This window comes from Manis javanica, chromosome 12 (genome assembly GCF_040802235.1).
Source record: "Manis javanica isolate MJ-LG chromosome 12, MJ_LKY, whole genome shotgun sequence".
Lineage (NCBI taxonomy): Eukaryota > Metazoa > Chordata > Mammalia > Pholidota > Manidae > Manis > Manis javanica.
This window is the reverse complement of record NC_133167.1, coordinates 65,716,965-65,731,139: the sequence shown is the minus strand read 5'-3', so window position 1 is coordinate 65,731,139 and position 14,175 is coordinate 65,716,965. Positions and strand designations below refer to the sequence as shown.

Sequence of the window (14,175 nt, the reverse complement as noted above, 5' to 3'; positions counted from 1 at the left end):
TCTTATAGTTTATGCCTTCTATACTTCATTTAATGTCATTTAATGATGCCTTAAGGCAACAAGGAAAAACATCAGTGTTTTCCTGCCATATTTAACTGGCTTTTTTGTATAACATCATATAAAGCTACAATGTCAAGGCCCTGTACTCCTCATTACTCCCTTCCACATTGGCTGCTCTCTTTTGCTTCTGCAAATACCATGCATGAAATAAAAATCGTTCATTTGACCTTATTGTAGCTTCATATGATATTATACAAAAAAGCCACCCTAGCCATCCAGTAAATGGTGACTTCACCACCCACATGTTATACTCTGTTCCTATATATCAATGCCCCTAACTAAAAAGCAAGCTCTGGCTAATACTTGCCCCTTTCTGCCTCTATTACCCAGAGAACACCCCATTAGCCATCCTTTCCCTATCCTTAGCCTCAGATATGAATGAATCTGGTTTCACATGCAAGAAAATTTTAATCAAGAAACACAGTTGATCTTCAGTCTTTCTGTTCTTTTCACATACGACCTTGGTATAGCTAAATAAACATTTGTTGAGTACTTATTAAACACCAGTCTTTGTGTACACCAAGGGCTCAAAAAAATGCAAAGTACAGTCCTCTGCCGTTGAGGAATTCAAAGTCTCTTTACTCCATGACTCCTTGCTAACTCCCACGTAGTAACTGGGACTGACTCCTGAGTGGAGAGAGCACTGGGTGATGGCTAAACAGATGCTTGACATTGGATTTTCACTCACACTGAACCTAGTTTCTTTCATTTTCTATATAAATTACCATTGAAGATCATTAGAAATTAGCTTCGATCCCAATGTATAACACTGTAAAAGTAAAATGTCATTATTTCTCATTAAAAGAAGAAAAAAAACCCCATGACACTCCTGTAATTGGTAGATAATCTATGCATAAAGTTCTTGAATCAGGTCAACTGATGGGGGCTCCCGTAGTGACTAGTTTGTAGTAGGCTCCTTTCTGGGCCATCAGGCCTTCATGGGTGCCCTTTTCAATAACTACCCCCTGTGACATGACAGCAATGATGTCCGCTTTCTGAATGGTGGACAAACAATGGGCAATGACAATGCATGTCCGACCCTCTCTGGCTTTGTCCAGGGCCACCTGCACCGTCTGCAAAGAGAAGATGGAAAAGACACATGCTTGTTCCCTGGCCACCATAGTAAGAGTTGTGTTTGATATCACTATACCTAGGGGTTAAACCCAAAGGATTGACATGAGAGATGACTGAATGAGCATTTGCTGGACACAATGTAGCAATGATTTAAATTGCAATCCATAGGCTGAGAATTTCGGTGAAACAAGAATGAACCAAACTATGAGGTCATTATGTAATTTTACAATAGTTGATGGCACAGTTTGTAAAAATGAAACCAAATAAACCATGTAAGGTAGTAGTTAAATGGTCATTCCTGATACTGTTCTTCATTGAGGACATTTTAGATCCTTCCAAAAGAGAATCCTCATTTTTAAGGAGTTAATTATAAATGGTATATTTCATAATTGAGTTCTGCTCCATTGCATTTTCTTTCCTTTCATTCATTTCCAACTGCATATCAGATGCCACCTCTATGTGTCATATGCTCTTACCTGCTCTGCCACATAAGTTCATGACTATAAGACATGGAATGCTTAACAGATGACCTGGATTATTTTATTTTACTTAAGAAAGTTAATTATTTGCTCTTAAAAAATAATCAACTAGCCTGAAGAATCTCGAAAACAATTCTTATTTTAAAGTCAACATATTTTTTTATTTGAAGCAATCTCATGTTTAATCACTTTCTCTAGATGATTATCTTTTGAGTCCACAAAATATTGGCGATTGCTACTGTTAATGAATTAGAAAATTGAAAGTACTACCATTTTATAAGGACAAATGTTACAGAAAAAGACTCATTTATAATGATCTAAGGCTTTAGAAAATTGATACATACCTTCTCACTTTCTGTGTCTAAGGCAGAAGTAGCTTCATCTAGTAGCAGGATTTTAGGATCTCTTATGATGGCCCGAGCGATAGCAATGCGTTGTTTCTCCCCTCGGGAGAGCTGAGACCCCTGGGACCCCACATTAGTGTTATATTTCTGCAAGAAGTAGGCAAGTTTAAGAACCAGGAATAGCCATTGCTCCCATGCTGTATGGAGGCCACATCAATGACCCCTTTGTGGGTTTAAACTATTTGTTGTTTTTTTAAATTGGGAATAATTAATTAGCCTTTCTATAAAATGATGTCAAATCCAGTTAGGAATTTTTTTTAAATATGGAGTTTGTGACCTTTTGTGATGGGAAACAGGGACCTTATATCCCTTTCTCTGCATTTCTTTTAAGTTTATTTTTTTATCTTGTTCTCCTTGTGCATGAGATCCTCCCTGATTCAAGGTCCCCTGATTTCCAAACCTCTGTTTGGATGATCTTTTCAAGACAGAATGATTCTAGAAACACAAGGGCTTTTTGAGAGATCTTCTGGTCTATCCCCTTAGTAAGCAGGCATCATTCTGGAATACAAGCTGAGGTATGAATCTCCATACTGCTGCTTCCTATCTCTGTGTTCATGAACAAATTATTTAAATTTTCGGCGCTGCAAACTCATCTGAAAAATGGAGATATTAATAACTAGTTCACATACTTGCTGTTTTAGGTGTAATTATCAAGGAAAATGCCTAACAAGATGCCTGGCAGAGAGGCGGAGCCAACATGGCGGCGTGAGTAGGAGGACAGTGGAATCTCCTCCCCAAAACATATATATTTTTGAAAATACAACAAATACAACTAATCCTAAAAGAGAGACCAGAAGACACAGGACAACAGCCAGACTACATCCACTCATGCGAGAGACCAGTGCTTGGTGAGAGGGGTAAGATACAAGCCCCGGCCCAGTGGGACCTGAGCACACCTCCCCCCAGCTCCTGGTGGGAGGAAGAGGGATCCCAGGACTGCTAAGCACCCAGCCCCAGCCACCCACACAAGAGCGCAGACACAGTGCATGCGTGGAGGGCTGGAAACTAGGGAAACAGGGCAACAAGACCTCTGAGCGGGTTCCGAAGCTGATGCCCCTGTGAAAAAGAAAACTGAGTGCTTTTTGAAAGTCTTAAAGGGACAGGGACATTAACAGCTGGACAGAAACAACAAAGGTCACAGTCCAGTGGCTGGAAATTACAGGGAAAACCGGGCACACTAATCCCCTGGGCAACAGCTCTGAGAACCCTCAAGGAGGTAAAAAGCTAAACAACCCCCGTCCCCCCATCCATTACCCTCCCGGCGCTGTGAAAGCAGAGAAACAGCCTAAGGCAGGCCACGCCCCCTCAGAAAGGGAGTTTTGTCCATATCAGCGGGTAAGACACAAAGAACCAGTCTACACGCAATTACCCAACACAAGCCACTAGGGGTCGCAGTTGTCCCAGTAAAGAAAGGCCAGTAGCAAGTGAAAAGTTTGGCTCTCCCAGCTGACAGTCAATAGCACCTGTCAACATGAAAAGGCAAAAAAATATGATCCAGACAAGACTAACCCAGACAGCTTCAGCATCTGCTACATCTTTCCCTGAGAAGGAAACTGGGGAGATAGATTTAACCAGTCTTCCTGAAAAAAATTCAAAACAAAAGTCATAACCATCCTGATGGACTTGCACAGAAATATGCAAGAACTAAGGAAGGAGAATACAGAAATAAAACATGCTCTGGAAGGACTTCAAAACAGAATGGACGAGATGCAAGAGACCATTAATGGACTAGAAAACAGAGCACAGGAACACAGAGAAGCTAATGAGAGAGAGACAAAAGGATCTCCAGGAATGAAAGAATTCTAAGAGAGCTGAGTCACCAATTGTAAAGGAACAATATATGCATTAAAGGGGTACCAGAAGAAGAAGAGAGAGAAAAAGGGATAGAAAGTGTCTTTGAAGAAATAATTGCTGAAAATTTCCCCAAACTAGGGGAAGAAATGGCCTCTCAGACCACAGAGGTACACAGAACTCCCATGACAAGGGATCCAAGGAGGGCAACACCAAGACACATAATAATTAATATGGCAAACATCAAAGACAAGGACAAAGTATTAAAGGCAGCCAGAGAGAAAAAAAGGTTACCTACAAAGAAAAACCCATCAGGCTATCATAAGACTTCTCAACAGAAACCCTACAGGCCAGAAGAGAATGGCATGATATACTTAATGCAATGAAACAGAAGGGCCTTGAACCAAGACTACTGTATCCAGCACGATTATCATTTAAATATGAAGGAGGGATTAAACAATTCCCAGACAAGCAAAAGTTGAGGGAATTTGCCTCCCACAAACTACCTCTACAGGGTATCCTACAGGGACTGCTCTAGATGGGAGCAGTCCTAAAAAGAGCATAGAACAGAACACCCAACACATTAAGAAGGGAGGAGGAGGAATAAGAAGGGAGAGAAATAAAGAATCATCAGACCGCGTTTATAATAGCACAATAAGCGAGTTAAGTTAGACAGTAAGATAGTAAAGAAGCTAACCCTGAACCTTTGGTAACCACAAACTTAAAGCCTGCAATGGCAATAAGTTCATACCTCTCAATAATCACCCTAAATGTAAATGGACTGAATGCACCAATCAAAAGACACAGAGTAATTGAATGGATAAAAAAGCAAGATCCATCCATATGCTGCTTACAAGAGACTCGCCTCAAACCCACAGACATGCACAGACTTAAGGTCAAGGGATGGAAAAAGATATTTCATGCAAACAACAGAGAGAAGAAAGCAGGTGTTGCAATTCTGGTATCAGACAAAACAGACTTCAAAATAAAGAAAGTAAAAAAAGACAAAGAAGGATATTACATAATAATAATATTAATAAAGGGCTCAGTCCAACAAGAGGATATAACCATTAAAAATATATATGCACCCAATACAGGATCAACAACATACCTGAAACAAATACTAACAGAACAAAGGAGGAAATAGAATGCAATGCATTCTTTCTAGGAGACTTCAGCACACCACTCACTCCAAAGGACAGATCCACCAGAAAGAAAATAAGTAAGGACACAGAGGCACTGAACAGCACACTAGAACAGATGGACCTAATAGACATCTACAGAACTCTACATCAAAAAGCAACAGGATACACATTCTACTCAAGTGCACATGGAACATTCTCCAGAATAGACCACATACTAGGCCACAAAAGAGCCTCAGTAAATTCCATAAGATTGAAATACTACCAACCAACTTTTAAGACCACAAAGGCATAAAACTAGAAATAAACTGTACAAAGAAAGCAAAAAGGCTCACAAACACATGGAGGCTTAACAACACGCTCCTAAATAATCAGTGGATCAATGATCAAATCAAAATGGAGATCCAGCAATATATGGAAACAAACGACAACAACAACACTAAGCCACAACTACTGTGGGACACAGCAAAAGCAGTCTTAAGAGGAAAGTATATAGCAATCCAGGCATATTTAAAGAAGGAAGAACAATCTGAAATAAATGGTCCAATGTCACAATTATCAAAATTGGAAAAAGAATAACAAATGAGGCCTAAGGTCAGCAGATGGAAGGACATAATAAAGATCAGAGAAGAAATAAATAAAATTGAGAAGAATAAAACAATAGCAAAAATCAATGAAACCAAGAGCTGGTTTTTTGAGAACATAAACAAAATAGATAAGCCTCTAGCCAGACTTATTAAGAGGAAAAGAGAGTCAACACAAATCAACAGTATCAGAAATGAGAAAGGAAAAATCACGATGGACCCTACAGAAATACAAAGAATTATTAGTGAGTACTATGAAAAACTATATGCTAACAAGCTTGGAAACCTAGGAAAAATGGACAACTTCCTAGAAAAATACAACCTTCCAAGACTGACCCAGAAAGACACAGAAAATCTAAACAGACCAATTACCAGCAACGAAATTGAAGCAGTAATAAAAAAACTACCAAAGAACAAAACCTCCGGGCCAGATGGACTCACCTCAGAATTTTATCAGACATACAGGGAAGACATAATACGCATTCTCCTTAAAGTTTTCCAAAAAATAGAAGAGGAGGGGATACTCCCAAACTCATTCTATGAAGCTAACATCACCCTAATACCAAAACCAGGCAAAGACCACACCAAAAAAGAAAACTACAGACCAATATCCCTGATGAACATAGATGCAAAAATACTCAACAAAATATTAGCAAATCGAATTCAAAAATACATCAAAAGGATCGCACACCATGACCAAGTGGGATTCATCCCAAGGATGCAAGGATGGTACAACATTCAAAAGTCCATCAACATCATCCACCACATCAACAAAAAGAAAGACAAAAACCACATGATCATCTCCATAGAGGCTGAAAAAGCATTTGCAAAGTTCAACATACATTCATGATAAAAACTCTAAGCAAAATGGGAATAGAGGGCAAGTACCTCAACATAATAAAGGCCATATATGATAAACCCACAGCCAACATTATATTGAACGGTGAGAAGCTGAAAGTTTTTCCTCTGAGATCAGGAACTAGACAGGGATGCCCACTCTCCCCACTGTTATTTAACATAGTACTGGAGGTCCTAGCGATGGCAATTAGACAAAACAAAGAAATACAAGGAATCCAGATTGGTAAAGAAGAAGTTAAACTGTCACTATTTGCAGATGACATGATACTATACATAAAAAAACCCTAAAGACTCCACCCCAAAACTACTAGAACTCATATCAGAATACAGCAAAGTTGCAGGATACAAAATCAACACACAGAAATCTGTGGCTTTCCTATACACTAACAATGAGCCAACAGAAAGAGAAATCAGGAAAACAACTCTATTCATAATTGCATCAAAAAAAATAAAATACCTAGGAATAAACTTAACCAAAGAAGTGAAAGACTTATACTCTGAAAACTACAAGTCACTCTTAAGAGAAATTAAAGGGGACACTAACAAATGGAAACTCATCCCATGCTCGTGGCTAGGAAGAATTAATATCGTCAAAATGGCCATCCTGCCCAAAGCAATATACAGATTTAATGCAATCCCTATGAAACTACCAGGAACATTCTTCAATGAACTGGAACAAATAATTCAAAAATTCATATGGAAACACCAAAGACCCCGAATAGCCAAAGCAATCCTGAAAAAGAAGAATAAAGTAGGGGGGATCTCGCTCCCCAACTTCAACTTCTACTATAAAGCCATAGTAATCAAGACAATTTGGTACTGGCACAAGAACAGAGCCACAGACCAATGGAACAGATTAGAGACTCCAGAAATTAACACAAACATATATGGTCAATTAATATTTGATAAAGGAGCCATGGACATACAATGGCGAAATGGCAGTCTCTTCAAAAGATGGTGTTGGCAAAACTGGACAGCTACATGTAGGAGAATGAAACTGGACCATTGCCTAACCCCATATACAAAAGTAAACTCAAAATGGATCAAAGACCTGAATGTAAGTCATGAAACCATTAAACTCTTGGAAAAAAACAAAGGCAAAAACCTCTTAGACATAAACATGAGTGACCTCTTCTTGAACATATCTCACCGGGCAAGGAAAATAACAGCAAAAATGAACAAGTGGGATTATATTAAGCTGAAAAGTTTCTGTACAGCAAAAGACACCATCAATAGAAAAGGAACCCTACAGTATGGGAGAATATATTTGAAAATGACAGATCCAATAAAGGCTTGACGTCCAGAATATATAAAGAGCTCACATGCCTCAACAAGCAAAAAATGAATAACCCAATTAAAAAATGGGCAGAGGAACTGAACAGACAGTTCTCTAAAAAAGAAATACAGATGGCCAACAGACACATGAAAAGATGCTCCACATCGCTAATTATCAGAGAAATGCAAATTAAAACTACAATGAGGTATCACCTCACACCAGTAAGGATGGCTGCCATCCAAAAGACAAACAACAACAAATGTTGGCGAGGCTGTGGAGAAATGGGAACCCTCCTACACAGCTGGTGGGAATGCAAATTAGTTCAACCATTGTGGAAAGCAGTATGGAGGTACATCAAAATGCTCAAAACAAACTTACCATTTGACCCAGGAATTCCACTCCTAGGAATTTACCCTAAGGACGCAGCAATCAAGTTTGAGAAAGACAGATGCACCCCTATGTTTATTGCAGCACTATTTACAATAGCCAAGAATTGGAAGCAACCTAAATGTCCATCGATAGATGAATGGGTCAAGAAGATGTGGTACATATACACAATGGAATACTACTCAGCCATAAGAAAAGGGCAAATCCTACCATTTGCAGCAACATGGATGGAGCTGGAGGGTATTATACTCAGCAAAATATGCCAAGCAGAGAAAGAGAAATACCAAATGATTTCACTCATCTATGGAGTATAAGAACAAAGGAAAAACTGAAGGAACAAAGCAGCAGCAGAATCACAGAACTCAAGAATGGACTAACAGGTACCAAAGGGAAAGGGACTTGGGAGGATGGGTGGGTAGGGAGGGACGGGGGGGGAGAAGAAGGGGGGTATTAAGATTAGCATGCATGGGGGGGTGGGAGAAAGGGGATGGCTGTACAACACAGAGAAGACAAGTAGTGACTCTACAACATTTTGCTATGCTGATGGACAGTGACTCTAAAGGGGTTTATAGGGGGAACCTGGTATAGGGGAGAGCCTAGTAAACATAATATTCATCATGTAAGTGTAGATTAATGATTAAAAAAAAAGCACTTCCTGTGTGGTGACCTCCAATGAGTTCTACACAATTGTATAAAGGGCATAATAAAAGGGTAGGCAAAGGATTTGTTTGTGCTTATACAGAGGATCAAAGCCTAATTTGGCTACCCTGAAAATGAACTTAGATACGATATGTAAAAGAACTTCCAACATCAGCACTCTCTGGAAGACTTATGCCAGAAGATGATCATCAAAAACCCCACCAAAGATCCATGCGCTGCTACAGGTGTAGATGCACTCATCCTACCGGTTCCTGGACTTGCCATGGGAATGAAGAAGGAGATATCTAAGCTGGCCTGTGCATACAGTAAAACAACAAATTTGACTGGATCTACACTGTTGGAACTCAACCAAGAATTAGGAGAAGTGCAAATTGTAGTGCTCCAAAATCTTACAACTACAGACTATTTACTGTAAAAAGAACATATGGGATGTGAATAGTCCCCAGGAATGGGTTGTTTTAATTTGTCTAATTTCTCTCAGGCTGTTCAAGTTCAGTTGGACAATATCCACCATATCATAGATAAGTTTTCACAAATGCCTAAGGAGGCTGACTGGTTTTTTTGGTTTCACTGGAGATGGCTGGTAATTATAGGTATGCTTTGGTTATGTAACTGTATTCCTATTATGTTAATGTGTGTGTGCAACTTAATTAGTAGTTTAAAACCTATACATGCTGAATTTACTCTACAAGAAGATATGTCAAAGAAATAATCAATCTTGCCATGTTTCCTTCCACCTGCAACTTCTATAGCTTTTCTTCTTCCTTCCTAATTACAACCCCTAAATAGAATTCGTGCGTCATATCGAATTTACCGTGTATCACAATTCTTCCAAGTGGTAAAGATACCTCAAGACAAATGCTGGACATAGAAGCCACAGGGCATAAATATGCAAAGAAGTAAAAAACTAACCCTTTCAAACAATAAGGCTTCTCTCTCACTTACCAACTTTACATTACCCTGTATGGCCCTGGAAGATGACTGGTTAGCCAGAGACGGGTAAGATTCCTCAAGGGAGAAGCAATCTAATACAGGCACAGTAGCAGGGGGGCCATCACGTGAGAAATTGGGGATCAACAGAGGTGAGGCTTAGAACCTCGGCTCCCCCCCCCACCCCCCCGTCCTGAGAGAAATCTTCTGCATCCGTGGATGTTTTATTGCCCTTGTCTAGCTTGGATTAACATATAGTCTACAGGCACACACCTGATCATCTACATTTGCTCTCTTACAACACTAAACTATGTTTTCTACCTTTATCTTGCATCTACCTACCACTTCAGCATTTTATTAAAAATAATAATAATTGAGAGAAATGTTGTATCCACATATAAATCAAGTATAAAAATCAAATGAATAATCATATTTGAACTGACTGTTTATAGTTCATAATGCATGATCAAAACCAAAAGTTTCTGTGATGACTGCCCTTGTACTATTCACCATGTAACTTATTCACTATGTAAGAATTTGTTCTCCATGTAAGAACTTGTTCGTTGTGCTTCAGAAGATTGGAGACTGAAGAAAATTAGGCCTGGGGTGGATTAATGATTATACATTGAACATTGAGTCTACTATACAGAATTTTATTGTTTTTAGCAACCATTTGATCAATAAATAGGAGAGATGCCCCCATAAAAAACAAAAACAAAAACAAAGTACACACTTTCAATTGTAAAATAAATAAGTAACCAGGATGTAATGTATAGCATAAGGAATATAGCCAAAATATTGTAACAACTTGGTGTGGTGATAACTGGTACCTAGAATTATCATGTATATAAATGTTCAATCACTGTCTTGTACACCTGAAACTAATGTAATACTGTGTGTCAACTACCCTTCAATAAAAAATAATTATCTAAAAAAAAAAAGATGCCTGGCATGGTGATTTTTAAAAAATTAACATTTAAGGAGTATTTCGCATCACATATTGTGCTAACTATTCTAGCCAAAATATTATTTAATAGTCACAGAGGTCATTTTCTCCCTGTTTTACAGATTACAGACCTTAGGGACCAACAGGTAAGAAAATTGTGCTAAGACAAGCAAGTAAATAACAGTGGAAGGTGAAATCCTACTCCAGGTTGTGTCCAGCATCTGAGCCCTCATCCTTGACCACTACTCTGCTCTGTCTTCCACAACAGTATCTGTTTCCTCCCCCTGCCTCCCTTGCCTCCTGATAAATGCTAATGGAGCCAAGCAAGACTCACGACAACCTACTTTGTCCTTGTGGAGAAAAAGTGATCAGTGAAGGGTATTATGGGTGAGTCTGTGTGAGAGAGAGGCGACAAACCAGCTCTAAACCAGTGTTTCCCACAGCAGGTGCCCCAAAGATTTAGGGGATATATAAGTCTTCCAGCAAACACACAGCTTTGCTTTTCATTCAGGGTACAGCAAACTTAAGTTTCCACATGCTTGTGGCTACCCAGGTTAGAACCAGGCCAAGAGCTTAAGACGTAGGTATTTTTGTGAAAAGAACAGAGAAAAAAACCCCACCACAAATGCCACAAAATTTATAAACATAATCCCTTACAAAGAAAAGTAATTTCCCAGTGGTATGTAAACGAAAGTAGTAGAAAAGGTTAAAGGTAACATTTGGCTCCTAAAAGTAAGTTTCTGTGTCTTAATTTTCTTTGTGACCACCTACCAAGAGAGATTCTTTCTTTGTGGATGAAAAAAATGCAAAGTTAGTGTTACTCTAACTGCAAATTTGACTCTGAAAAATTGAGATACACCAAGGCAGGAACAACTTACCCCACCATGTGTAGTGTATGCTGCCAGGTAATAATATCATGATGACACAAATAATGACAACAGTAGCTATCTTTTGTGGCTATTATGTGTATTCTTTCATTTTAATATTAATTTTTTGCATTTTCCAGATTACTGACTCTCAGAAAAGATAAGTAATTGTCCCAAGGTTACAAAGCTAATATGGCAGAGCATGGACTCAAACCAATGTCTGCTCCAAAACCCAGGACTTTTTTCCACAATGCTAGGCTGAGGTTCAATGTAATACTGCTTTATGTACAAGTTCTATGGCATCCTTTCCATTGGATGATATAATACTTCCCCAAACTAAATAGTGTATTGATGAAGGACATTTATTTTGATTAAAAGGCTGAGACAATCCAGGGGCACTGGGAAATAAACTGCATTGGCTTAGACCTTCTACTTGAGCCACAGTCACATGTTTTGGTCATTTGCCTCCCTCCCATCCCCATCTCCCATGGAGAACAACTCAGACGGACTTGGACTCACCTCTGGGAGTGACATGACAAAGTCATGCAGCTGAGCCCGCTTTGCGGCTTCTATGACTTTTTCCTTGGGAATTTCTTTGGTGTTGTCCCCATACTTGATATTGTCCATTATGCTACAGGCAAACAACACAGGTTCCTGGGAAACAATTCCAATGTTCGAGCGGAGAAACTGAACATTTACTTTTTTGCTGTCATGCCCATCTATCATCTGCCAATAGAGGTGACAACCAGGGCAATAAGTTGCAGAGTTCCAGTCATAAGGGAAGTTCCTATTCCAGAGTCAGTGTTACACACAACATTTGCTTTGCTTTGAGACAACAATCCCAGGACTCTCGGAAATAAATTATGTTGCCTTTGACCTCGGGGGGTGTGGGGGATGTCTGTCAGGAATGGTGTCAAAGTAATGGTCACACTACGGTTTTGTTTGTTTCCCAAACTCCAACTCCATAGGTGGTCCAAACTGAGAAAGGCACTCAGGACAGTACTTAGTTTAAAAAAATGTCCCCTGCCACTTTGGTGCAGCAAGCACATCCTCTATAAGTAGGCAGAATTGCTCAATTTTGAGATTCCATGGGTTATGAAACACGTCTTTCTATATAAAGCTATTGGATAACATAAGAGTCAAATCTTTTTCCTTGATTTTGGTGATAGTAACCTCTGAATAACTGGGATAATAGAGCCAGGTAAGATATGAGTACATTTATTCATTTAGTCAATCAACAAATATATATTGAAATACTTGCCTCAAAGGCACCATGCAGGCAGTCTTTTGTCTGCTATATAAAGAAAAACATAATCTCTGTTTTCTAGAAACCCATGGTCTACTTAGGCAGTTAGCTACAAGAACTCAAATATTTACCATTTGAGCTGTTTTATTCAAAAGCCCTAGAATAGTAAAGGCACAGTTTGTTTAACATACTACTATGAAGTATTTGGCCCTATGATTTCAGAAAAAGATTATGTTAAATGGTGCAAACATATTTTATTTTCAGTAATTTCTTGGCAATAGAAAAAGCAAACTTAAAGAAAATATAAGGCATTCCTCAACAACAATTAGCCCTCAATCATCTTCCTCTACCCATTTCCATAGTACTTACAGACTGCAAACACAATTTAATGCTTAATTAAATACTGGAGCTGTTTTCTAACTGCTGAATGTGAGCTAGTGTTGGAAGTTCCTAGAAGACAAAAGACATGCTCCATGGTCTTTAGACTCTCCCACAGGGCCTAATGCAGTATTGGACATCATAGGTATCCAATTAAATGTTGAAAATGCTGAATGCTTGCATTTGGGAGCTACCTAAAGAGTAAAGAGGAATTTTTAATTGCATAGAATTTGGTATTTTTCCTACTTAAAAATGTAGAAGTGTTTTACAGTGATATAAAAAACACATTGTATCTATGAAATGCAAGGAATCATACTGATTTCTTTATGGGCATTGCTTTCTACATATGACCAGAACACTCACTGAACACACTCTGAGAAATATACTTAATATATATGTTAGTGCATGAAGGACTTGGGGCCTTGTATGTCATGGAGTCCACAGTCTACCTGGAAAATAGATATGACAGATCTGACATTTTGGGAAAATGGAACTCTTCTTTGCAGAAATCAGACCTGCAATGAGCTTTCTAGGCTCATTAATCACCAAATACTTTCAAACAAGTTAAAAATATTTATGCCTAAAATTAATAACAGAAGTAATTATAAATTACAAGTAATCAACTCTTAGTCCTTGTTTTCCCAATTTCCTGTTTTCTGCTGGTATCTGTTTGCTTGTTTCCTTGCTTTGCTTTATGCAAGGGAATCTTTAATCGCCTCTTTCAAGTTTCTCTCAGCATTACTCTTAATGTTATCTAACTTCATTGCAATGAAGACTATACTAGTCAGGGAAATCAGAAAGGCCTTTCAAAAAAATATTGGAATTAAATAATCATCAAGTTGGAACAGAATAAAACATTTTCAGACCTGTACCTCTGAATCATTTCTTAGAAAACTACTTCCTTATTATGCACTCCAACAAAATGGAAACAAAACCCAAGAGAAGAAAATATGGAAACTAGGAAATAATGGACCTAAATCCAAGAAAACATTGCCGGAAACTCACAGGATGACAACTTGTTCAGCAGGTGAAGGATGTAATTTTTCCAGGTAGTGGCAGAAATGAGGGAAAAAAGCAAGTCTCTCAGAATAGGT

The 14,175-nt window shown here is 38.6% G+C and overlaps 1 protein-coding gene across 14 annotated transcripts in view; it reads right to left on the bottom strand.

Annotated features, from left to right (window-relative positions):
* Positions 1 to 448: 448 nt before the first annotated feature.
* Positions 449 to 14,175, bottom strand: part of ABCB11 (ATP binding cassette subfamily B member 11) — a 223,665-nt gene continuing 209,938 nt past the window's right edge. For all 14 annotated transcript variants that reach the window (XM_073218733.1, XM_073218736.1, XM_073218739.1 and 11 more), the window contains 3 exons: positions 11,977 to 12,183; positions 1,958 to 2,104; positions 449 to 1,133 (listed from right to left, as the gene is read on the bottom strand). In XM_073218733.1, the coding sequence (XP_073074834.1) occupies positions 933 to 1,133; positions 1,958 to 2,104; positions 11,977 to 12,183 (555 nt within the window). In that variant the 3' untranslated portion in view covers positions 449 to 932. The remainder of the gene's footprint in view (positions 1,134 to 1,957; positions 2,105 to 11,976; positions 12,184 to 14,175) is intronic.